General features: G+C 39.4%; 1 protein-coding gene across 2 annotated transcripts in view; it reads right to left on the reverse strand.

The window, feature by feature from the left end:
- The window catches only part of klhl13 (kelch-like family member 13), a 36,401-nt gene that overhangs the window by 2,804 nt on the left and 6,288 nt on the right, over positions 1–27,309 (reverse strand). For both annotated transcript variants that reach the window (XM_034140137.1, XM_034140138.1), the window contains 5 exons: positions 13,613–13,754; positions 12,262–12,394; positions 10,482–10,678; positions 9,127–9,922; positions 4,968–5,081 (listed from right to left, as the gene is read on the reverse strand). In XM_034140137.1, the coding sequence (XP_033996028.1) occupies positions 4,968–5,081; positions 9,127–9,922; positions 10,482–10,678; positions 12,262–12,394; positions 13,613–13,754 (1,382 nt within the window). The remainder of the gene's footprint in view (positions 1–4,967; positions 5,082–9,126; positions 9,923–10,481; positions 10,679–12,261; positions 12,395–13,612; positions 13,755–27,309) is intronic.

Here is a 27,309-nt window from a genome sequence, read left to right on the forward strand (position 1 = left end):
GTCCCTGTAGAAATATGAGATTTCAGATTCCAGCAGCGTCTATAATCACTCACTCCCTTTATAACATCAGTATGCTCTCTACAGTGCGCTGCAAATTGAAATTTCAGACACTCATGAATCATCGTTATTTTTGAGACATCACTGACAGTTCAGTCTCATAACAATCATTTTCACCTTTCAAAAACACATTACATTGTATTGTGGGATGGTTGGGGTAAGAGTGTGCATGTCATAGACAATTAAATAAACGACAGAGGGTAGAGGCTACATATTAAATAAGGTGAGCTTTTAGACAGTCTTCTCGAATCCTTACATCATTTGCAGAAATGCCTTCATGTCAGTACTGGCAATATTTAAAAAAGAGAGCGAAAGGCATTTAGATATTACAGATCACTGCCCTATATGCAGAAATAAATCTAATTAAGAACCACTTGCATTCTTAAAAATTCAGAGAACAGCCATAAATAAACCAGCTTTCGCACAAATACATTAAAATGACTAATGAGCTTTGTTTCCTTCCCAAGACACAGAGTCCACATCGGAGACAGTCCTTACTCATGTTGTACACTACCCAGAGCTCCAATTAAAATCCTCTTTAAAATGATTTGTAACTCTAAACTGAACAATCTCTTACTTGGTATCAAAAAACACAAACCATTTTATATATATATGAATCTTACAAAGTGCTGGACATTAAGAAAACTAAATTCCACAAAGAAAAACACAAACCAGACACATTATTAACTCTACTTTCTACCGAAAAGCTAGTCACATACATGATGATTATAATGGAAACTTAAAAATACAACAAATAACTTATTACTAATTATTAGCAAGGAGGCTGGAATTATTATCATTTTCGATGTGTTTCTGTATTAGTTGTTTTTTCTATAAACGTTCAGAAGATGTTTTAAAAAAGCCACTCGGCGTTCCTCATAGCCCTACATGACGTCCTCTGGTTTTGTCCGCACCGCAAGATGTTCAGTTTATTGTCAAATAGGAGTGAAGAAACATATATATATATATAACATGTATATATATATATATATACATATACATATACATATATATATATATATATATATATATACACATATACATATACATATATATACACATCAAAAAATGTCATCACAACAAGTCTATGAGGGTGTCTGTTGTCATGACAGCTTGGATGTGACTGAAGAGTTCAGTATCCTCGTGGAAGATGACTTGCTTAATAACTGAAATAGGTCTGAACTTGAAGACCTTCACAGAGGTCTCAGGTTTCAGGTAAACCTACTTCTATCTTCTGCACCGAAAAGCTAGTCCCCTACATGATGATTATAATGGAAACTTCAAAATTAGCAAGGGGGCTGGAATTATTATCATTTTCGATGTGTCTGGATTTGTTTCTGTATTATAGTAGTTTTTTCTATAAACTGTCATTAGATGTTTTATAAAGCCACTCGGCGTTCCTCATAGCCCTACATGACGTCCTCTTGTTTTGTCCGCACCGCAAGATATTCAGTTTATTGTCAAATAGGAGTGAAGAAACATATCTGTATTTAAGAAGTTGGAATGAGACTCTTGGAAGATGACTCACTTAATGAACTTGAAGACCGTCACAGAGGTCTCTTCATAAACCGTTGAACCAAAGGGAGAGGGGCTCAGCTTATATTCAGCCCTCGTGTCTAAACTGTGCCTCAGCTCTGGAGCATGATGGAGCGTGCGCTGAGTGCATGTGTCAGCTCCATGCCGCTGACAGGATGCCTTCAGACAGCGCAGCAGCCCGGCCGCAGGATGCGATCTGATCCGCTCCGACACACAGACACAGAACTGCACTTCAGCCGGGTCACCTTGCACAGAGAGGCCGAGCCCTGGGACTACAGAGCAGCAGAATGCCTCTAATGGGTAATGCTCTGTACCTTTTTGCATTTAAGAACTACAGTCCATTACAGACAAGGTTTCCTACGAGCTGTTATGCGTCTTTCTCGTGTTAAACCTGCAGAAATTCACAAAACTAAGCTTTATCCGCAAGTATTCATTTTCTCCCACATGTAGAATTAAGTGCTGCAGGTGCAAAGCATGACATCGGTTCAATGTGGTCAATAGCGGGGTAAATTTCACATCACCGAAACCAACACAAAAGGGATCCATTAAAATATCAAAAAGCGAGAGCAATACATACGATGTAGTGCTGAGTGCAGCCGGAGGCGGGAGATTGAAAAGCAGCTGGGCGCCAGCAGATTAGCTCAGTCCATGACTATGTTATTCATTACTTTATTTATTTTTTTTAAAGTGTGCCTTTCATCCTCGCTCCTCTGTAATATTAGACTTGCCAAATTGCGCGGTCTGGGTGGTAACCAAATATGCCCCAGTTCTCCTGCATCCCATGTGAGACTCCCTAATTAAAATGGTATTAAAGTTTCTTTCTTTTTGTTCAAACATGAAATAATAATGGTAATCATGCCAGAAAGTCCGATTTAGTACATTTTAAATCAAATTAAACAAGGGGCTGCATGCACTATTAACACAGTGACAATTCTTTCAGAACTCCAATGTATTATGCAAACATTTCCAAAGAGAAACTGAAAAAAAAAGAAAAGAGTAAAAAAAAACACAACTTTGTGGAACTTAAAGTAAATAAAGAGATATCTGGAAGTGGTACGGTATGTGTTCAACTACAACATTATGAATACAATTTGCAGGAATAGGGCGATCTGTGGATTATGAAATGACATTGTCCGCCTGCAGTAATCAACATTAGGGAGTGTATCTAATAAAACAGCGTGTGTGCTGGTCAGCACCTTACATGATACATAAGCTGAAGAATACTGCTAACAAGGTTTTCAATTATTTATTCCATGTGCCAAAGCCTTCCAGCTTGCAAGCACAGCATGTGTGCAACCGAGTGCAAAGATGTTAAGTGTTGTTCATGCTGATTCACCGAGGATGTACAGTTAGTCCTGAACACAAATACAACAGCTCTTATAAAGCACAATTTGTTTCTTTGGCGGGGTGTATTCACATACTTATTATTTTTAAATTTGAACTATGATCTGGGGTTAACAGATAACGGTCATGTTATCAGTATGAGCGGGGAAAGAAATCAATACAGCGCGGTATAGTAGTATTGTATCATTACACCAAGCACTTAAATATAGTTATATAAGTGATATGCAGTTTTGTTCAGACGAGGTCAGAGGGATTGGCAGGGAGTTGGTCAGAATTCTTTTTTTTTTAATCTTATTAGAAGAAACTGATGTTGACAAATTGCATATTTTGCAATGAAAAGCAATATATCTTATATATCCACATTTTTCTTTATACAGCACTATTGTCGAAACACCAACGCCAGGTATTTGGTTTTAGTATATATATTATTTATACTGAATTGAAAATACAGCGTGAAGTGATAGTGCAAAGTTTTAAAAAAGGATGGAGAAATTGAAAAATAACCCAAATATTTGCACAAAGATTGTATCTTATCAACATGAGAGGAAAGAGATGATCGACATTTAGTATCTTTCCGTTATATTAGAATAAATTGAAGTCGACAAACTGCACATTTTTCAATGAAAAAGCAATATATCTTATCCACATTTTTTTAAAAGTGCAATAATATCATTCTGTGACTCCAGATCTTGATAATATGTATTGCTGGGCCTCTGGCGATGTCCCCCCTATTATCCTGATATGAAACTCAGGGTGTAGATGACAAACATCCGAATGATGAAACTCCATATTTCCCTTTTTTGTGTTTTTCTCTACCTCCAAAAAAACATTTGGAAAACAAGAGCTGTAAATCTGCAGTGATGTTTATGAACAGCGTTTGTGTTCATGTTCAGGAGGAATTAACACGGCTCTTCTGTTCTACACCTCCTACACACGCTTCAGTCCTCCACTTTGCTCCATCTTTCCCAATTTCTCTTCCACCCCTCCCGTCCCCTTTCTTTGTGGCGCTGCTGTGGATTAGTCACACTCAGAAACTAGGGCTCATCTCCATAACGCAGGATTTGTTTTCAATCCTACGAAGTAACCAAGTATTGAGGTGACACCTACAGAGCAGCCTCTGCGTCCACCCTCTGCTCCGAACATTTTTTAAATACTGATCAAAATGCTTTTATTGAATAAATGGAAAACATTAAGAACTAGGTTGTATTTCATGCACTGTTTGACAATTGAAATGCCAATTTCCTAATATAATCTCAGACTTTTAAAGGGGCCCTATTATGCCTTTCCGGGTTTTCCCTTTCTTGTAGTGTGTTAAAGGTTTTTGTGCATGTAAATGGTCTGCAAAGGCTCAAATCCCAAAGTTCCCTCCAGAGGGAGTTTCTCTCCCACACACTCGCCCCCACTGCCTGACACGCCTCCATTGGACTCCTTTGTTTACTTCCGTAACATAGTGACATAACTGTACACTTGCTGTTACATTCTATTGGCTAGTGCTCCAACACATTGTAAGTGATAGGCTATGGGGCGGGACATCTCTAAGCGGTTGACCAATCACAACAGAGCCGGCCAGCTAGCCAATCAGAGCAGACTGGGCTCTGGTTTCAGACAGAGGGTGAGAAGAGGTGCTGCAGCACAGGCAGTATGAGAAAAATAAAAACCCTTGCTTAACATGAAAGTATGTAAACATGTCACGGTAGAGCCACAAAATACAAATATGAACATTTGCATAATATGGACCCTTTAACACACTTGTCACTACAGCTCTCTCTCGGACTCATCTCAATGCATGAAGCACGCAATCAAGTCTGGAGGAAATGTATCACATGACGAAGCCACAGATTAGATTTTCTGGCATTGCATGATATAAAATGTAATCAGTCGTTTCATCTTTGGAATAAAACAAATCTAATTTAAAATCGCATTGCACTAAAAATGCCTTTTAATTATGACGTCTATTTTTACACGGATTACACTTTCACACAACACTGTACAAGCCTATTTATTTGCCGATTGCCATTTAACGTACTCACCTGAAATATACATATAACCCCCGTACACCGTCCCAGCGTGGCCATAATGCGGTTCATTCATTTTGGCAACGTATGTCCATTCATTTGTCCTTGGGTTGTAGCACTCCACAGTAGCTTGAGGAAAAACACAAAATAAAAAAAGAACGTATTAGTAGAAAGTAGGTCAAGTCACAAGTAAGGAGGACAAACCGCAGCAAATAAGGCCTTGGAGGGTCTCAGCGTGGGGGATAAAACACGGATTTAAATACAGAGAACACATCGCTACAACGCCACCAGCTATAAATGCACTGACTGCACAGGAAATGGGGAGATTGTGAGATCCTTTATCTGTAGGCCTCAGAGGATCTTTCAGTAAAATCTGTGAGAAACCGGAACAGGGACAGTGGGATTTAAGAGTGGCGCTCATCGGTGAGAGACCCCTTCACAAGCAGCCGGGGCCCAACTAAAACAGGTTGTGATTAAGTGAGCAAAGCTAGTTGGACAACCACCGGGAGGGATTTAAAATGACACATTAAGGGATCTTCACCTTGATGATGTAAGCTTCAATCAACTGTTGTAATTTTAGATGGCAACCAAGAGTATGTGCTTTGCGTTTCTAGCCGTTCTCATCGTCGTCTAAATGTAGCACAAGTCTATGTTTTAGCACAGCCCTACCGGTCACAGATAAGTGATTTTCTTATCTTCCCAGCTCAGGGAACTCTCAGCTGCATAACAGGATAAGAGTAACTGTATTTTTTTTGGGGGATGTCATATACATTAAGAGATCTTTGACAAAAAAGCTTCCCAATAGAAAAAGTAGCTAGTGTACTTATTACTAGTGGTTAACAAAGACTAAACAAATAACAACAAACACCCTTTGAAGACTGGTTAAAACCTACCAGTTAGTTTAACTTTAATACTGGTTTTAAGGTACATCAATAAGCTCAAGATGATCCACGTGGAGATAAAAACGAGTGAATACCTAACCCTGCTTGATCAACAACTATCCTCAGCGTGACCTTGAGCAGTGCACAGTCATATCAGAGGTGGAACAGATGAAATACTTGTATTGAGTTAACCCAGACGGATAAACCTGGATATTGCTGATGTACCAACAGAGACCAGTGGTTCACTTTAATTAAAATTGGCTTATTTACTCCATCAGATTTTCCTATTAACAGCTGAAAAGGTCACGTGCCTCATTAGCATGATTTTCTATTAGTGCAGGCTGTTCACCGAACAAAACGCTGCAAGCGCCAATCTGTGTCAACGGGTAATAATCTGGATGTGGCAAACTTCTCTTAGAGCAGCTACTGGAAGAGATCTGTGATGCGTTGGAAAATGATTTAAAAAACTCAAATGCAAATTTCCATTACCGGAATAATAGACTAGTACAATGGCGCACTAGTTTTTATCCTTACTTTTGTGTAGTTTACAATAACCTTATTAAAAGATGTATCTTTTTAGTTTTTCACTCAAAGGATATTCACTGAAATCAACTGTGTCCTCTCTGATCCATAGTTTCTTATCTTAAAGGTGGGGTAGGTAAGTTTGAGAAACCGGCTCGAGATACACTTTGTTATATTCCATGGAATGCTCTTAACATCCCGATAGCAATGAATATCTTAAGTGCTTTGACAAAAAATCCATAACAAAATGTAATCTGTGGAAGCCGTAATACTGTAAAAAGCACGACCAATCATTTGGATGGCCTACCTGCCTGTCAGCCTTCCATCTGTGCACAAACTTATCTCGTGCCCTCATTGGTCATGTGCGCGTTCGTGTGTGTTGGAGGAGGGGCTCTGTAAGGAAGTGGCAGATTTCTTCCGGCTGTGTATTTTCAAATTCTAGCGATCTCGAGCCGGTTTCTCCAAAATTACCTACCCCACCTTTAATGTAAGGCAAGGTTATTCCAGTAGGCTTTTAGTTACATTTGAAGACAGGGACGTGCACAGACATTTTGGGGGGCAGGTGCTCAATTGAGAAAAAGGGCACTTCCCATAATCATTTAAATAAACCCCAAACTCTGAATGTGTTTTGCATCACAAGATTGCTTTTTGAGCAGAAGGCTTTGTCCTTGACCGATGCACAATTCACTACATAGGAGGTTTTCTAATACAGCTTTCTAATTGTATTCATTACACAATTAAGGTTATGCTATTAATGAAAATGTGAACTATATTTTAAGAGACAGACAAAAAAGACTATGTATATATAAATATAATCTGTATATACAGTGCAGACCAGGGACGTGCACAGACATGTTGGGGGGCAGGTGCTCAAGTGAGAAAAAGGGCACTTCCCATAATCATTTATAAAAAGAAATTTCAAAGAAAAAGTTAAATATAGTTGCACATCTCTGACTTACTGACCAATTTATTTTAATACCCTCACACTCACGCAATTGTTTAATACTAAACAGAATTCTACAAAATAATTAGCTGACAGAGACAATGGTCTTCTTTAGTATTCACTACGCACAAGAGCAGACAACAAACTAGTACAATTAATAGTTATTAAATGAGCAGCCAACAATCAAAAACATCAGAACTTTAGTCTAATCTCCCAACCTGATATTTTTATTTTGTATTCAATCAATATATTTTTGGAAAGGGAAACTGTGCGCAAACAGCAGTAGATATATATTCATTTATTTTTATTTTAAAAAAAGGGGGGAAAAAGGGCACTTTCTCTGGAGGAAGAGAGAGCCCACTTTGATGTCTATGTGTGCACGTGCCTGTTTGAAGAGTTATAAGAGCATAGTTTGATGATTATAGGGGAGAAAGAGTCATTATAAATTATTCTGTGCAGAATTATTGTGACATAAAAATGTCATAATGTTCCATGCCTCCAATTATTATCCACACTTATTGAATAGGGTTTTTGTCAAATGACTTGAAAAGGAAAGACTGAACGAGGTAAACAATTTAAAGTAAAGTAAAACATGTAATATTTATTATAAAAAGGCTAAAACGGAGTGATTTTTGCACAGAAAATAAATATATACAAAATGGACACCTACCTCACCACCAAAACAAAATAAATCAGTGAGGAATAACTTATTGTAAAATGAGACCCTTGTATTTTCCAATGAAATTAGGCTGTTCAAAAATATATATTGTGTAATTTTAAAAGACGAAGAAGAAGACGAGAAGCACATACAGCCGAATGGGAATGGGGGTGGGCTACTAAGGGAACCAGCCAAAATGAAGAGCTTCCTCCTGGAAATATCCATCTTTCTGTTGTTGAGCTTTTCTGTTATAATGCTGGCATTTCAGACGCTAGAATATAAAACCACATCCGTAAAACCTACGCAGAGTAAACCACATGTAATGCAGGGGCTGGGCACATCCAGGGAAACATCAAGGCTGCAGCGAGCGGGCAGTGGGACGTAGAGCGGGGGGGGGGGGGGGGGGGGGGGGGGCAGCTGTGCAGACGGGCAGTGAAGCGGGGCCGTGTTCTCTGCTCTAATTATAACCCGGAGAGAAGCTCACACCGCTCCCTCTGCAGTCACAGAGTTTAAGTACTGGGTGGCACCTCTCTGTGGCTGCAGAGATTCCTGATTTATTACTCAGCAACCAGACTACAATGACCAGATATATATACATCGCTTTATTGAAGTGCTTCGACTACAGGGGGGGGAAATGTGAGTCCAAATGTCACAACATGATGTTTCATTATGAAACCTTAGAACTGACTCCAGATGATCCGACAGAACCTCTCTATAGAGGTTATGAGTAACTTTCATTTGAGGTATTGAGACTGTATAAGTAAAGTGTTCACATCTAGGGAAGTACCTAAGGGGCTTTGTTGTGTTGAATGTATACAGTTAAAAGATAAAAAATACAATAAGTAGAAAATAATGAAACCCAAAACACCTGATCATACTACTCAAAAAGGAGTTCATTTAACATATTATTGCAAAGGATTCTGCATGTGCTTCTGTATTGGATTACAGAAGATTGCAAAGGAGTTCATAATGTGCACGTTCTCTAAATTGAATTAAATTACACAGAGATTATGCACGTGACATGTTCAAACAGCAGATGATGTGCGGGCACTTGATCACCAGCGTTGGTACGCTTGCAGTGTATTTAAATCCTTTCACTCAGTGCTCCTTGATATTTAACAGAATAACCTCATAAAGTAAAGGAAATATAGAGCAGGGGAATAAACTCACCGAGCTCCCCGGCGGCGTTCCTTCCACCGACGGCGTAGAGGTGTCCCCTGAGTGCGCTGAGGTGGAAGAAGGTTCTCTTCTCATTAAGGCAAGCCACCTGCATCCACTTGTTGTAGCGGGGGTCGTACCGGAACACCGTGTCCACTGCCGTCTTGCCTTTGGTGTCGTAGTTGCTTTGGCCGCCCACCACGTAGAGAAAGTTGCCGATGACTGCGATGCCGTGTTGGTAGCGGGGAGCGTCCATGGAGGCCAGCGCCTTCCACTCGTGAGCCTTCTCGTCAAAGAGCCGCAGCTCCTTACTCACGACCAGCTGCTGGCGGAGGACCCCCCCCAGCGTGACCAGGTGGGCGCTGTCAGAGCGGATGGCCGTCCGTTCTGACTGCATCACCGGCTGCATGTAGGGCATCATTTGGTAGTTGCTAGCCTCCAGGAGAAGGTTCACACATGTGTTGTCCGTGCGCATAAAGTCCACTGTCTGCACGTGATTGATGAGTTCTTGTGGGTTCATGAGAGGAAAGCGGATGTTCTTCATGAGCTTAGCGGCATAGTCCATACGAACGTCTTCGTAGCGCAGCCAGCGGCACGCGGCCTTGAACAAGTCCAACTCCGTGCAGTGTTTCAAGCTGTTGCTGGACAGTACAAAAGCCAACCGGTCGAATGGCAGCTTGACAAACTCTCCGGTGCTCAGCAGTGAGGGGAAGTTCTTCAGGATGAAGTTGTTGACATATTTGTCCACCTCTGTGAGGTTATACGTGTTGGCGATGCGCCCCACCTCTACACAGTTGTCAAGAGAAACCTGCAGGGAGGAATAAATACAAATCTTGGAGAGCTGGAACTAATGACTGCATCGTCTAGAGAAACTCACATCCTTAAACAAGATGATTTCTTTTTAAATCACAAAATATCAGTGATTTAGCATTAAGGGATGCTGCAATCAGAGCCAAATTAAAATAACATTTACACTTATAAGATAGATTACATAAATAGCCCACAAGAGAATTTGCTGCTTCACTATGTTAATAGCTTTTAGGCTCTTTTTCCCCAACACATAACCAATATGAAGATGTCAATATGGGCTCCAGGAATTCAATCAATGCAATCATTAGTTGCATCCCTTAATTGCATTCAAACAAATGAGGTTTCATGATCATTTTAACAAGCTCATTACTTCTGAAAAAAACATTTTATATGAGAACAGCTTTATAATTCTACCTGGTGACCTTCTCCCAAAGCAGAATGATCAAGTTAGTTCAATAGGTGCACTGAAAAGACACTCTAATATAACAGAAATACAATAAATCAAACATGTTGGCAAACGGTAGAGGAAAGATGTGCCTGCGTGTCTGCCTCCTTACCCCAGATATAAGAAACACCTTGCAGAAGTCCAGCACGGGGAGGATTTGTAAGAAGCTCGCCGCCTCCAGCGTGTCTTGCAGATTCTCCATGTTGAGCGACAACTTGGCCGTGTAGATGAAGTCGATGATTTTCTTCAGGCCTATTCGGTTAACGCCGTGCAGCTTTATGCACATTAAATCCTGCTCTTTCATTCCACCTGCATCAGGAAAGAGATGAGAATGAGCATACAAACTTGAAGAATAAAAGCTTCTAAATGTCCTAGTGTTCAGAGAGACTATTGAAGGTCTCAGGGAGAATCCCATTGCTCAGCATCTGTGCTCACACCGCTCCCTCATCACTAATGAGCTATCCCATACACAGTTTCTCCTTACTCGTATAGCAGAACTTTCTTTAACTTTAAATGCCAAATCTCTGAACTTACATTACATGTCATTTGTTAGACGCTTTTACCCAAAGCGACTTACATACATTCAGTACTGTGGACAATCCCCACAGGAGCAATTTGGGGTGAAGTGTCTTGCCCAGGGACACAACGACATGCTGACTGCAGTGGGACTCGAACTTGCTATCCCCTTATTTGAAGTCCAGCACACTACCCACTGAGCCACAGCCTCCCTAGGGTTAGGGTTAACTTCCAATATGGACACAAAGAAACTCTGCTGACTTTAAAATAATTAAAATTCCCTTTCATTGCTCATTATATACACCATGTAATGCAAATGACCAAGGTGCTAAATTACTAATCAAAGTAAAAACCTTAATTTAAATAGGCTATGGGCTGATAGGTCCAATTAAAGCAGTAAGGTTACTTTCTGCCAACAACATCTGTCATTAGGTTTAGTTTAGCTTTGCCTTTAAAAAAACAACATTTGGTTGAATTGTGTTTTGAATGCAAAAGTCTCATTTCTATATACGACATTTCATCTGCTATGTCCTGTTCTCAAGGTTCCTTAACCTCTGAATACACTGTGCCGAGAAAATTCTTATTTAAAGTCCTTACACAAGTACGAAGGACCGTGAACACGAATGCATAACAAAAAGCTGGTTGGTTTTATAACATGGATGGCTTTATAAATATACACACAATGCTGTAGGGATGTGTGCACAAGGTCAATTGAAGATATGTCTCAGGGGGGGAAATGGCAGGGGCCGTGTTATAGCACGGATATGTTCATGAATAAAAAATGCTTTATTGTATAACACAAAGATATAAAGCAATCAAATGTATGCGCCATAGCAACAGAAAGCACATCCAATACAAATCAACGTTAAAGGGTATCAAGTGCCCTGTTGTTTTTATTTACTTATATATATTTTTTTGTATTAAGTCCATCTTACATATTTATATCAGTATATCGATGTCTTTTATTACATTTTTCTATTTCTATATTATTTCTCTGTTTATTTAGTTGTTATTCTTGTAATTAATTTGTCTTTTTTAAACTAATATTTGTTATTACTATTACTAGATCTCCCTGTATAGAGGTATTCATAAATGGACAAAAATGGTCTTGAAATAGACATTGAAACAGAACAGCCTTTTTGTTGTTAGCCTGAAAATTACAGTAAAAAAAACGATACATTTTTAATGCTATTTAAGATATATTTTTGGACTGTTTATTTCTTGCGTCTTAATTTCTCTTATGTACATTGCCTTGTTTTCTATGCTGCTGCAATGCAAACAAAGTACCTATCCTATCTATCTATCTAAAAAAAAAAAGAGAAAGGGAAAGCCGGAGTTGAGCAGATGTTCAGTGCAGCGGAGTTCTGCAGACCCACCTGTGAACATGGCTTTGAAATAGTCGGAGGAGGAGGCCATCATGGCGCGGTGTACGGGGAAAGCTTCATCGCCGTCCCCAGCCACCAGCGTGACGTCACATAGTAAACCCTCTATCCTCAGCTGGTCGAATCCCTGTGAGAAGAGGAGGAGGAAGAAGAAGGTGATACATCAGAGTTACAGAGACAAGCGGAGGGACCTGAACTATGTAGAGGGCCACAGCAGGTCAGATGTGAGATCATGGAACAGAAATGGCTCGTGACGCCACTCTGGTCTACTTTTACTGTCTGACTGAATGTGGCCTGCTTGTTTTATTGACTGTCTTGCACGTCACTGGTTTAGAATGATATGTTGAGAGCTACAGTATATCATCCTTGTAGGCAAAGCAGCAAAGTAGGGACTTGTGCAGCATATCAGACTTAAGCTATTCATATAACTGCACTGCTTTATTCAGTCTCTTTAGGGAAATTGTTGGTGTTGAAGGGATTCCAGAATTCCAGTAATTGATATTGGCCGCCAAAGGCATTCAATTAAAATATTGGCATCGAACAGAATTCAATATTTCCTTCAATATGACATTAAAATAAATATCCCGTTCTACATGTCTCCAAAGGTAAATGTGTGGTTTTTTTTTGGCCCAATTAATGTGTTCTTTCTGAAAAAGCATAGTATTTTATCTCAGTGAGAGCTCATGATAACACTTAACATATTAATATGCAAGTTCCACAACAGGAAAGACAGGACATTCGGAAAAAAGCATGTTTGTATATCGCCATTCGGCCAAAACATGTTGGAAAATATCGGCATATCGGAAATCTATAGGCCAAAAATCCATTATTGTTCATTGCTAATTAAAACAACAACCCCCATCCTGAAATCAATGAGCATATTATTGACCTGAATGGCTGCACTTTTAATTTACACGCTGCAGTCAACTGCAGTGGGTCTTTGGAGAATCACATTTTGCTGCTGGGTACCTGAGGCTGTCTACACATGAGGTTTCTTCTCAAAACATAATCACTTACCTGTGCACCTGATTTGTGTTGACCACATCTTGTGCTTTTTTACTAAAATGCAAAAAAATAAGCAATTCCTGACTTTTGCCTTATTATTTCTCATGGCTTACAGTCAGCATTACTGGTTACACTAATAGCATGCAAGCAAGACAACTTGGAATGGATGCTATGGACTTTCTACAACAACTTAATAAATGCATGTAATAATCAATCATTGCTTACAGGATCTCTAAAGGAACAATGGGACAAATTGAAACATCCTTATTAAACTGTGATGATATTTGAGTTAACATTCAGTGCTCCATGAGACTTTGTCGCTACGGGTCTGATCTCTCACCTGAAGAACCACTGAGCTGTGTGTGTTGCTTGTGAAAAATCGCGTGTTTCCAGTCTTTGATGCCTGAAGGTGAGCAGAGACGCCCATGTCACCATAGCCCAGAGCAACTTTCATGTGAGCGTCGTCGTCCTCCACGAGGGATCTGTTAGGGAGAAGAAAAAATGAAAGTTTTTACTTTTAAAAAAAGGGCAGCAAAACACCTGGTTACATCTATATGTAGCTTATGGTAAGTAGGACATAAACGTTTTTGAAGTGACAAAGTGGTAGCCTAATTGTTAGTTAGACAAATTGGTCACTAAAAGATGCAGATCGGCAAGCCTGGACCGGATAGAAATATCACAGCAGGGGGAGAAAACATTCATCTCCGGCTCTACCAAGGCCACTTACTGGTCTTAAATATGACTACCTGCTTACAGATTTCATGAAAATAAGTTCTCTTCACAGTAGAATAAGAAATGTTCATAGCATCCAAGCAAATCCCTGCGGTTACGTAACGTCTTGAAAACAGGAGCTCAGGATAAAATGGATAGCTGCGAATCATTTTTCTCCATATATTCAGCAATGAATGTGACTCTTATCATCCATATGATCATTTTTAACTCGCAAGTGTAGGTTGTGAAATGTGAAATACCCACGGCAGCCAATAAAACTACAGTAACTGCCACATATCAGCAGTTAAGTAGCACCAATATGCATGTGAATAAATACATTCTAAGCCGATGAAGTAAAAAAAAAAAAACACACAAACTAATTTATTCCTGTACAATAAAAATGTCTTTTCAAATCTTGGGTGTAATGTTTTATTTTGAGCTACTATAATCCAGCTGAGTCCCTACTTGTTTAAATAGATTAGCTACAAGCTAACAGGGGCCGGGGATGGGGATTTTCTGTCGGTCAGCCCATTTAAGAACAACTGGCCAGATCATCTTGAAATGTAAGATGCCCTGGTCGAAGGTGATTGGCCAATATCTTGTGTAAGGGAAGTTCCTGTGACTTGGTGAAGTTGTAAAGAGAAATAATATTTGATAGTCAATGTTTTGTTATGAGCATACAGTTACATTTAAATAATATTACCATTATTACTTTAAAGAATACAAAAATCAGCTCAAATTCTAGCGCACTCGAGCTGGTTTCTACCTTTAAGGACCACCAGCAAGTCTTTGGGAGGCATGACACAAACAGGGCATCACAGGAGATTGTGATAATGCTGAAGTATTTGCAAACATATATAAAATAGTTGGATTGAAATGTCTGCAAGATTAAGCTTTAGAATATTTTGGTAGTGCTTTAAAACTGGAATATTGTGGAGGCTTACTGATAAACAGACCATAATATGTCTCTCGGTGTTTTGACTCTTATGGGTGTGGAAGCGTGCTCCTTCAATAAACCACAGCTAAGTGATGCATCTTCTCTCGGAGTTAAATGAGGACAATAAATCCAATTAAACCATTTTGAAATGGGCTGCACAGCATTGGAAGGATCATTAATTTTCAGAAAAGCTTTGACTAAAATTAAAAAAACCACAAGACATTATTCTCAGTTTTCATCAACGACTCAAGAGACAAAACTCCGCTAATGATGATCGAAGGCAATGAAAGTTAGTTTGATTTTTAATGCAGGGACTCGACACTACTAATAAGGAAGCTGCTCAGTGAGAATTAGATTTATAATAATAATGGGTTTAATTTAAAACGCACTTCGTATCCGAGTTCAAATCCCGAAGTGCTCAGCGTTTAAATCATCCGTATGGTCCGTTTCTTATGATATTACTCTAACTAAAATGTAATGTAAAGTCCTTAACTGGTCCACAGAGAAAATGTGGAAAGCCAGTGTGACTCACAGCCCCACGGGAAATTCTCCTGGGATATGAAAACATTTCGCGCTGACAAAACTGACATTAGAGAATGAGCTAATTTGGGTACAAATAAATCATAAAAGTCTATACGCCATGACTGTCTGTTATTTTAAGCAAACAGTGTTGATTGCTATGCTTTGTCGCTCCCGTGTACCCTTCTTTTGAAAGGGAGATTGCTTCATCTATAAAAAAAAAAGTGTTTAGCAAACTGCTGTCCATGATATAACTAATGTTATTTGTTTAAAGGGTTAGACTATAACACCTCTGAGTAGTCGAGTCAAAGCAGGTTGGTATCTTTTAATGCGAGATAAGGTAATGCAACAAAAGGAATTTGAGGAAAAAAAAAGTCCCTTAATGTACTCGGCTTTTAGTAAGAGGTGACGCCTAGAAAGAAAGGCTTTGCACACTGACTCACAAAATCTGTAGTTCAATCACTTGAAAGTCTTATCTCATCAGAATAAAATATATCAAGTATTTTCAACTAAACATATAGATGACAGAGAAGTCACTGACTGTGGCACTTAAAAAAAGAGCTTGTTTTCAGATGTATTTTGGCCTGGTTTTGATCAAATATTCCTTTACAAAATGTTTGGATCAGCATAACAGAAAGTCTCTTCAAACAGGCCCATGAGCAGACAGTGCTTCTCAGATGTACAAGAGTAATGTTTTTCTGGAAGGACTATTTATATAATGAAGCCATTTCTGAAGTCCCTGAGTGGATGTACTCTTGAGTTTTTTTGTAGTTAGAGCGGTTTTATGATTTGTGAGTAATGTCCCCTGGGCTTTGAGGGGACTTTATTCAACATCTCTAAATAAAACATAGCTTTCAGATGCTAAAAGAATCTCTGGGATTTTCCTGAAGTTAATTTGTTCCTTAATGTGGCAGATTTAGGCTGAAATGCAAAGCGTATTTAAAATCGACTGAAAACAATGATAAAAAAATGCATTGCAAAAGCACATCTTCAACTGTCACTGCGTCTTTCTGCATAAATACAGAGCAGTCTTTATGTAACTCCATGTTTAATGCAGGTCCATTATCACGAGTAATGTGGTATAATGGTTAGTACTTCTGTTACATAAGGACAGCTCTGCCAGTCTTTTTTCGTATTGTTATCGCTCCACGTCACATCTGATTAGAAACAATGTAAATAATTTGTTGTTCATTTGAAAATGTTGACATGAATCATGCTATTAATACACATGCTACTGAGAAAGAAGTCTGCAAGATACTTTTGCCTCCTCTTTGATGAGAGAGTGCCACAGTGACGCGTCCTAAAACCCGGTAGTAAACTCCTTACCTTGACAAAAAAGCAATGCAATTTCTCCATAGGATTTGGAAAATAGCTGGAAATAAGGTCTGTGGTCGAGACACATTTAAGAAACGGGTCACATTTTGTTCAGTCGGATAATATCCACATGTCTACCCTACTTTTATAATTTTCTAATCATAAATCTAGTCGCCAGAAGTAAACGTTCTGCTATAAACGAACTACAGCAGGGTCGCTGCTTCAACGTCACGCCAACTTAAGATCCATATTCAAAAATACAGATTCTAAATTGTACAAGTTGAAGCGTTTGTTCTAACAGTTTGCAGGAGGCAGGTACTTGCTTTCAAGCAGAACACGGGGAAAAACAAACTTAGAGGGAGTGTTTACGTGTTCGGTGTAATGACGTACAACGGCCTCGACAACTTCTGTAGTCCTATTCAGCCACTTGTTAACAACCATCGTTTTTCAGACACGTTAACTCTTCAGAAATCACCAGTGGGGTCACTTGCTGATGTATTTAATGTCGTAGAACAAAACGTGATCCGTCTCTTCAATGTGTGTCAACCAACCACAGACCTTATTTCCAGCTATTTTCCAAAATCCTATGGAGAAATTGCATTGCTTTTTTGTCGAAGGAACCGGAAGTGGTAAAATGCTAACTTACTTCCGGGTTTTAGGACGCGTCACTGTGGCACTCTATTATGTTGAATATAGTAATTACATCTGGAAAGACAGAGAAAGACTTTCAGAAGGTGTGGCTGTGTAAAGGTTCTGTGTCGAGTTGATATTATTTCTACCTAAATGCTTCGCTTCAGGGCTCAGACTCTCCAAAGCCGACAGAGGCTGGCTGATCAAACGTTTTATGTCACCTCACATTTTGCACTTGAACACATCAGAAAGACTTCAGCGTCGGAAAAGTCAACTTTAGTCTCTTTGAAAATTTAACCGGTAAAGGCCAAAGACAGTTGGGGTATATGATGAACATTAAGAGAAAGACACTATTTGTCTTTCCCTTCACATGCTGCAACAACTGAGAAACAGGTAGGAAGACCACTGTGGATACATCAACAACAGAGGCAGCATAAGCACAACAACATGAAGCTAGCTCTATGAGAGGCAAGGAAACAACTATGATCTAGGCCACACATGCTTAATAAGGTCAACTACATTTTTAAAATGACGACGAGAGGATGGGATTGGTAATCGGCTACGTTTTACAAGGAGATGATCATGGACCATGTCAAGCAGGAATCTTTGAAAATCACTGGCTTACACAGTGGTCACAATCACACTGACACAGCACAGGCAATGTCATGGCACAATTTACCCCGTCAGGTGGTAAGTCGGACAGGCACCGAGGAGAGAGTGGGATGTCCAAACCACAAAGGAGTGTTGGTGGCTGCCGGAACGAAACACAGAAGACAACAGCTACAGCATCCCACATAAATGTCCTGCTCTTCCCAAAGAACGGGGGTTTAGCTGCATTTGTAGGTGTTTTAAGATGATGGGACTTAAAGCAGCTCAGCACTAACCAATGCAGAAATCATTTATTAAACATCAAAGAATATTTCACAATCTATTAGCCTGTCAAATACTTATTACTGATGACAATTATGGGTTTATTTCAGGTATTTTAACCTGAAAGTTATTTAGAAAATCAAGATCGACCCTTTAAACAGCGACATCAAAATTCATGATGACTGAAAACACAAGAGTTTGGTCTGTTGAGGTGACCTCGCAGTATACACTAGTAGATTGTTCACTTTTTACAAAATGAGGATTAAATGAGCGTAAAACCCCACAAAGATACATTATGCTTATCTCCAAGAGGCTGTATGTTACATCCGAACAAAGCTTTAAACAAGGGGGGATTAAAATGATAGAAGGTGAAGATAAAAGCCTTTGATCCTTGGGTTTAATAAAAATGAAACTTGATCTTATGCTTCTACACATCATATTTTAGATTAGTAGTTGGCACATTCATAGTACCAATAAGAGAAGAATCATCACTTGTATGGTGACGATGAGTGCTATGGTTTAAAGAGGACATATTAGGCTCATTTTCAGGTTCATATTTGTATCTCTACTGTGACATGTCTCCATGCTTTAATGTTCCAAAAGGTCTTTATTTTCCTCATACTGCCTGTGCTAATCAGTGCCCAGTCTGGTCTGACTGGTTAGCTGGCTGGCTCTGTTGTGATTTGTCAAATGCTTAGCGAGGTCCCGCCCCTTAGGCTGGCGTCACACTGTCCCGAAATTGACACCGGATGGACACAAGAATATGGAATTGTGAGTTTCGCACAAAGATGGCCCCGAACTTGGTCAACAGCCAAGCAACAGCCGAAGCAAGTACGATGCCTACAGAAGGCCACAGGATGGCACCCGAACCACACACTCCGTCAACAACTTCCTGTCAACAGCGTAAACTCTCCAGCAAAATAAAAGCATCTTAATAAAACAGGAAGTTAACCTAAATTACATTTAAGACTGCAACGAAAGTAACAAAAACAATGTAATATCATTTTCACAGAACACAAATTTGACTATAATACGATGGCTACACGACGGCATTAAGAGGGCTTCACGTAGTCATGTTGCCTTCCTAAGACAATCGGGCAGCTTCTTGTTTCCTTCGTATTGTCTTCGTGAGGCAAAAAATGCCCGATGGCACCGATGATCACACGAATCAAAGATGAAGATGACACGATTTGACAAGATGCCCTCACGATGGCCTTACGAAGGGCAAAATGGACACACGAATTCAACACGAAAATTAACCTTCGCAAGGTTTTTCGGCAATTTTGCCACCGCCCACGAAGTTGCTGCCGGAGCCTGAGAAACTCCACCGGCGGTCATACGATGGCTTAAGATGCCCTCACGAATGGCCCGATGTTGCGATCAGAGCCGAATTTGAACATTTCCTTTATCGTGTGTCCATCTGGTGTCAATTTCGGGACAGTGTGACGCGGGCTTTAGTCTATCGTGTACAATGTCTCTGAGGGCTAGCCAATAGAACCAGGATTGTTACTTTGTTTACTTCTGTAACATAGTGACATCACAAAGGAGTTCAGGAGGCGTTTCAGGCAGGGGGGGGGGGGGACTTTGCAGAACATTTATATGCACAAAAACCTATATAACACTACAGGAAAGAGAAAACTCCAAAAAGAATACTACGGCCTCTTTCAGGTTGTATCTTGAACATATCCTGGCAGATTCTTTAGATACATGAAAAAGCAAGACATGTGATTAATTTAAAGTGCAGTCATTTCTCATGTGTCCACCATAGACCAGTTCTTCTCAATGTTATTGATTTTTCTTTAAGCTCTGGAAAATACATTTGTAATTTCAACGGAAAGGACAAATAACATGAATGCCATGGATCTTTTCTTTAGGTAAGTGACTCTGCATGAGCAGCACAGCTTCTTTATTTTGCACCTATTAAGATTTAGAGCAGAGCTGGGAGAAAGAGAATAATTATTAATAAGCAGAGGAGGACATTAATGGATTGAAAAATAAATTATGAAGAAACAAGGGCTGCAGTCCAACCAATCCTTTCATGTCAGCAAAACGCTTAAAACACATCCTTCCAGCAGTGACAGTTCAGGAAGCTGAAGTCAACTTGGTTTTCTCCCCTCGGTGACAGTGGAAGAGTCTTAAAAGATTAATGTTTATATAGCTTTGCTGCCTCGTCGTGCTTAGCCATGCATTGACAGAAACGTTGTTCATCTAATCTTTTTCAGGTGCTTGACATCCAAAATACCCATGTCATGGTTCATGGAGCAACATATTTAAGAACTACATTGATCTTAAAATATGTTTGGAAGTTCACTCTCTTCCACATGAGAATGAGAGCACGATGTATAGCGATGTATTTACAGTACTGTGATACCTGAGAAGGTGTATCCCTGGTCATTTTAAAGTAACAAGATGGGCAGGAATACTGAGAGTCATGTCTTCATTGTGTTAGTTCATGGGCCCTGCTTCAAAATGACTGCTTACTCACAGGAGACGGGAAGAACAGTCCAGCACAAGCAAACACAGAAATCCCATATAATATGCACGTACTTCTAATGAAAAATAGATGCAGCCCATTACTCTTGGAACATTTTTGTGTACAAACTGCAATACAAAGACTTTTATAAAACATTCACTACATTTTTTTAAGTTGCTCTTAGCTACCGTGAACTCGTATGACATATTGTTTTAACAGGAACACAGGAAGAGCCTGAGAGCAAGAAAGACAATGAGGCAGCAGAAAAATTGGCAAGAAATATGTTTTTATACGCACACACACTTTATTTATAAAAGGAAACCTCTGCCCCATTGACACAACATATCTCTAAGCTCCTACAGCCATAGTGCTTAAGTAAAGATTTTAGTAATGGCAAACATAAAAAAGGCCTTTATAATAATATAATGCAATATTATATAAAAAAAACACAGCTTCAAAAGTGACAGTGCTAGGGCTCAATCTGAAGCCAACCTAACCTATTAGCTTATGTATATCAAACTAAAAACCATCCAGGTGACTAGCCTCATGATTATTCAATGTGTTATTGGCTTCACGTCTAAGCATGGTTAAATTCAGCACCACACTTTCTCTCTTCAACTAGACTGAATAATTCAAAGTGAAAAGAAAAACATTTCTCAGAGTTGGGCGAAGCTCTTCTTTCCTTTTCCCCAGCACCACAGAGAAGCAGCTGGGAAGAGAAAAGGAGGAAGCTGTATGGTCGAAGACTTCTATTCCATAAAACAGACTTTGGTGCATCTATTACGCGACAACGGGTCAGGTGGATGGGTTACAATATCAAAATGTGAATAATATTCATAATTATAATGAATTAAATCCGTCATGACATATCGCATTTAGATTATTTGTATCCATTCATAGATTCTGTGTGCTCGGTGACATGTGGCTGCCAAATGTCTGCTCTGCCCATCAAGATAAGTATTGGTCTTCCCTAATTAATGCTCTGGGTTAACCAAAATGAAAGGACAGTTGTGATGTGCTATTCACTCTTTTAAAATGCTGGTAATCGAACATGGTAGTCCGATTTAAAAATAGATTAGCATTGAAATGCAGATTTAAATAAAAGGGACCAATTATATTTGAAAAACAGTTCAATAGAGTTGCAGTATTTATGAGAGAATGTCTTAATAAGCTTCATCAAAATGGCAATTAAAAACTGCTAAATACAACATGTAAAAGACACATGTAACAAAGTATATGGTGCCGACAGATGCGTAAAGAGTGTGTGTGTGTGTGTAGAGATGTTCTTGGTGCTTTATGTTAAGCATTAGATCCACTGTTGTTCCAAAAGTTATTGGAGGTTAATTCTGTCCAGGACAAACTATCCATACACGATCCCCAGATAATTACTCCAATCATGCTAATCATCTCAGCAGCCTGTGCGCTACAATGACTTTGTAATTACACTTTATAATCAAAACGCACTTTAAGGTCAAGGCTGGGGAATTTACGAGTACCTAAAATTAAGTTTCAAAAACAATTTCAAAGCCGCAGCACCATAAGAGGTTAAGCCAAACGAGCTTCACAACGTGTGGGTGGAGCAGACAATCTGTCAACATGTAGCAAATACTTAATCAGCCTGAACGATGCTGGATGGAGGAACACGAACCAGCTGAGCGAGTGGTAACGGAAAAGGACAACTACAGCCAGAATAATATGAATTTTTGAAGAAAGTTTGCATTTCTTCATTTAGAAACATCATCAAGATCCACTGAAATGAAAAGTCACTTCAGATATGTGATTCAGCATAGGCAGACTCTGCAGGGGGATGTGAACCCAAGGACTGCAACCAGTGACTAAACAAAAAGGCCAGAGATGTGTCAACGCAAGGAGAAATAAGACGTGTCAGCATATTTTTGCCTCGACTCAAATGAAAAAAGCGGCACCGCTTTGCATACAAATGGACTTAATCTGTCACCATCTAAACGGGATGGACGATAAATTGCCAATCCTTTCACAATCATATACAGTAGGTCAGCAATACTGATATTTTTAATACCTCCCCAACTGTCACGATGGTAACGAGCAGAAAAAACAATATATATATTAAAATTGAACAGGCAAAGAGTAAGGTAGTTTTGAACTGACCCGCTGATGGGGTTCAGTGTGAATTTAGTTATTTTTTATTATCCAATTAGTATCCAATGCTGCAGACTTTTACAATCTAGTCTTTAAACATGCAAATAAAAAAGGTATTTTGGCCAAGGCAGAAATCAGTTTGTTAAGCCTCTCCGAAGCATCTTTTTTGAGTGAGTGGGTGTTTCACAATGTCGAGGACGCTTGCTTGGTAGCACATGTCTTCCGAGTCACTTCCTTCAGAAGCTAGGCAAGAATACTTCCTGGCATTCGGAAAACGGAGTGGAACAGGCGAGCAGGTGTGCGTCATATGAGAGGCCCCGCCTTACATTTTCCGCCACAGATTTGGGGAAATTGGTCCGTGCGCAAAGCATTCTGGGGATTTTAAGACCGGAGTCTACACATGTGCAGCTTCGAAATTTCTCGCTACGAAGTACGCCAGGCTCGGTAGAATTCCAAGTATGCTGGACATTGGAACAGTACTTCGGAGGCACTCGATGACGTAGTATGCTTGAAATAGAGTGAGTGAGTGAGTGAGTGAGTGAGTTGAGCACAGACATGACAGTCTACCCTGACTGAACTCCCTTGATGCTCTTCTACCTCCTGAGCCTCCCCTCTGGCCTTCCAATGAAAATAAATGATCCCTGTCCCTGTGTGGCTCCAGCTTTTTGTACAAAATGGCCTCAAGTCAGCAAGAACTTTATGTCCGTTTCAAATGAAAGGGCAGGGAAATTAAAAGGTCCACCACAATGCTCAAATTTGGATCATTTTCCAGCAACTGAGGGCATGGGTGACAGTGGATTGGGACACACAACCATGACTAAAACACACTATCTAGCCATTTATAATGTACTTATAACGTCTTCATTTCAGAGTAGACAGCGGCAGTGTAGCTGATGTGGCACACCAAATTATTGTCTGCCTTACATCAAAGTAAACACAATAAAGGAATATTAAGGTGCACTCAGTAGAGCACAGATCTGTCTGTATGAAAGGAATACTGTTGTAATGTTCGATTGAATGAATACAAGCCACAATTTGTCCTGTGTTGTGTAACCTGACGTCAACGTTCACATAACACCGATGTCTTTACCAGTTCCATCTTGTCCACAATTTTGCATTAATGTTGACGTCAGGTTACACAACACTGACATCTTTACCAGTTCCATCTTGTCCACAATTTTGCATTAATGTTGACGTCAGGTTACACAACACTGACATCTTTACCAGTTCTATCTTGTCAACACATTTCAAAGAGTAGATCAGCAAAGGAGCAGCTAGATTTTCCGTGCCTCGAGCATTTTTCATTTGATATTTGTATATTTCAGTGTATTCCTGATCCATTTTACCATCGACAAAGATGGATATGACTGTCATTCATAATTTTACACTAAATCTGACGGCGCAAAGAAAGACCGTCAGATAATTCGAAAATTAAGATATTTCTAATACATAAAATAATGATAAAAGCCAAAAGTATGTAGCGAGACAAGATGAAATGTACTTTGTAATTTTTTTAAATACTGAATAGTAGTGTATTATTTAGCATCAACATACTATTTGCACACATTGTGAACAAATTAGACTAGTTAGTTATTGCACCTGTGACACAGCTTCATAATCTGTCGTGTGTGATGTGTACGTTTAAAACTAGTAACTAGAAACCAGTTTTTGATCATTTACGGCCAGCTAAGAGAAGCCAGCAGTCAATGAAGGTATTAAGAGTCAATAAAAATATGTTTTTCAAAAATGTTGAATCTTCGAAACTAAGAGATGTCCTTGAGAACACAGTCAGAAATGTGGACAAAAACTATAAAAGGCTGATGAGTCCAGCAGTATTCAAGGTTAGCCGTGGATACATGCACGCACACACACTTACCACACAAGCCAACACATAATCCCCCCCAGGATTATGCCTTCCGGAGATAACAAGACAAACGCAACCAACAAAACATCAATCGGATCTGACAACAGCCCTTAAAGAAACACATCCTGTATATTCAGATCGCCTATGTGTGCTTCTGTTTTAAGAATGTGCCGTTCTCTACAAAATGTGTGTGTGAAATTGTGAATTACTGCAGTACAATCATTCGGCTAAGAAGAGCATTGTAGTTTTAACATCTCTGCTGGCATATCATCCCAATTAACACATAAATCACATTGTGATATATCCGGTGACACCCATGAGTATAATTCCACTGTTTTATGTATTTTTAAACATAACAAATGTCTTTCAAGTCAGATGAAGTCAGTGAGGTAAAGAAAAAAACCACCAGTGCAAAACTCCACTCTTATTCAGTTTGATGTCAGCCATCAAATCAACTACGCTCCAATTATTAGATGATCCTTTTAACTGATCAAATTAATGCAGGTTGGTAATGAAGTATGTTTCAAAGAATGTAAACTAATGGGCAATTTACCTTGGAGACTGCAAACATACATAGCAGTAGTGAAGGGGTTTCAGCAGAAGGATTTAACAGCCACATGAGACATGTGAAGCATCTACATTCGCAAATGGCTGTTAAACTGACTTTCAAAGCTTTCATTTATATTTCTGTACAGTCTGTATTGAATTGAGTCACACTGGCTTTAACTAAAGTGTTAACACTAGAAATATTTCCAAAGACGGGGTGACTTTGACTTAGTTCATTTTGGGAGCAGCCACATGTTAGGAGAAGGCTGCATTTCTCTCAGCAGCTGAAAGGTCACTTTTAGGCTCTAAAGCAAAAATATGAAGGTCAAGTGGAATTTTTTTTTGCTTGGAATGATTGATGTCTATCCCATTTGTCCTTAATGGCGTTGTTGACAAAGACCATGCGGGGAGGGAAAAGGAGAATATTACACGCTGGACTGGACTCGAACAGGCTTTGCTGCAGTCGAGTTAGCTGGCTCAACATGACGTCTCTAAGAGGTGATTACTAAAGACAGCAGTCACACATGTTAAGTGCTTGGTACTGAACCGCTGTGTGAGGAGAGATGGCCTTCATTTCAAGGACTTTTTGTGGGATAAAAGATAAACCCAATGATGCTTTACTGAGCGGAAGATTGTTCTATTGGCCGTGGAGGCAGTGAACCTTCACCATTCCCTGTTGCTAGCCTGAAATCTGCACCAGGGGCAGTTTAACAGTCTATATATAGGATTAGGGTTGTTTTAAAACAGGCAAGCACATTGTGAAAATAAATCCTTATTATTTTACACATCATGTAGGTCAGGTATTCCAAAAATTCTCTCTCATGTGTCCTCCATCATCCTGCTGCTCTGGATACATATAGAAAGATTTCCCCAGCAGCACAGCAAGTTAAAAATGTCTCTTAAGCCAAACTGACAGAGGCACCACTCAAAGGGACTATAAAGAGCAACTTCTCCCTGACCACAGGGTAACCTATAATTGGGGCCCAATATCCGCCCGTCTAAAAACACAGCTTACAATATACACATTTCAAAATAGTAAGTGGTGTGGTGGGGCAGTTCCACACTGGGCAGAGGGGGGTGGAGCCTCAAGGCTTGTGTACGCTTCACTAGCTAGCGTGCGCACACACAATCTCCCGTGAAGACACGCAAGCACCATCCGCAGCCACTGAAGGACACTCGATGCCCTCTCGTTTGTGCTTTTTCCTTTGCAGAGTTAAATGGAAACAGTATAAAAAGTAGACATACTGATGGAAAACATTCCTGTCTTGCTTTTGTACAATGTCAAGTGTTGAAAAGAAAATACCAGACTCACTGATAACATGCAGTAGCGGAGTCACTTTTACACAGTTGCATTTTTTCAGAGGTATTTTTAAACACACTGCCACTAACTCATTATGAAGATTTTAATATCACAAATGTTTTTAACTGATATACCACAGAGAGATGTGCAGCACAGGGCAGGTTTATGACTATTATTTATTGAAATTAATAAAGCAAGTATGAACATTTGCCGTGTTATAAAGAGTGATAAAAACACTACAGGAGTAAAGAAGAGAAAATTGTTTACCAGTAATAAATATATATTTTTATGGTCCCAATTTGGTGTTACCTTGCGCCACTTTATTTTTAGCTAGCTCAATTACAGTCAACATATTTGCTAACCTGAATTCTTCATGGACACGATTGAGATTTTAATTAATTTAGATTTAATTAAAAAATCAGCTCAATTTATTCCACTAAATTATTGACTCAAATGTTTGACAAATCACTTTAAGATCATATTATACAGTGTAACCAGATCAGTTAAACAGGTGAAAGATCGACCGTGTGATCTACAAACTGCCTGGATACAGATGGGTGGGGACATTTGCCCCTGAACTGCCCTTAAGCAAGACACATAACCCCCAAACTGCTCCAGTGAAGATGCCGAGAGGCCAAAATATAATACTTTGCGTGTATGTGTGTGAAACTACCCTGGTTAAATAAAGATTAAAACATAATTGCCAAGTCGTTAACGCCAATGGTGAAGCATCCATCATGTCATTTTGTTAATTG

The sequence above is a fragment of the Trematomus bernacchii genome, unplaced genomic scaffold, assembly GCF_902827165.1.
Source record: "Trematomus bernacchii unplaced genomic scaffold, fTreBer1.1, whole genome shotgun sequence".
Lineage (NCBI taxonomy): Eukaryota > Metazoa > Chordata > Actinopteri > Perciformes > Nototheniidae > Trematomus > Trematomus bernacchii.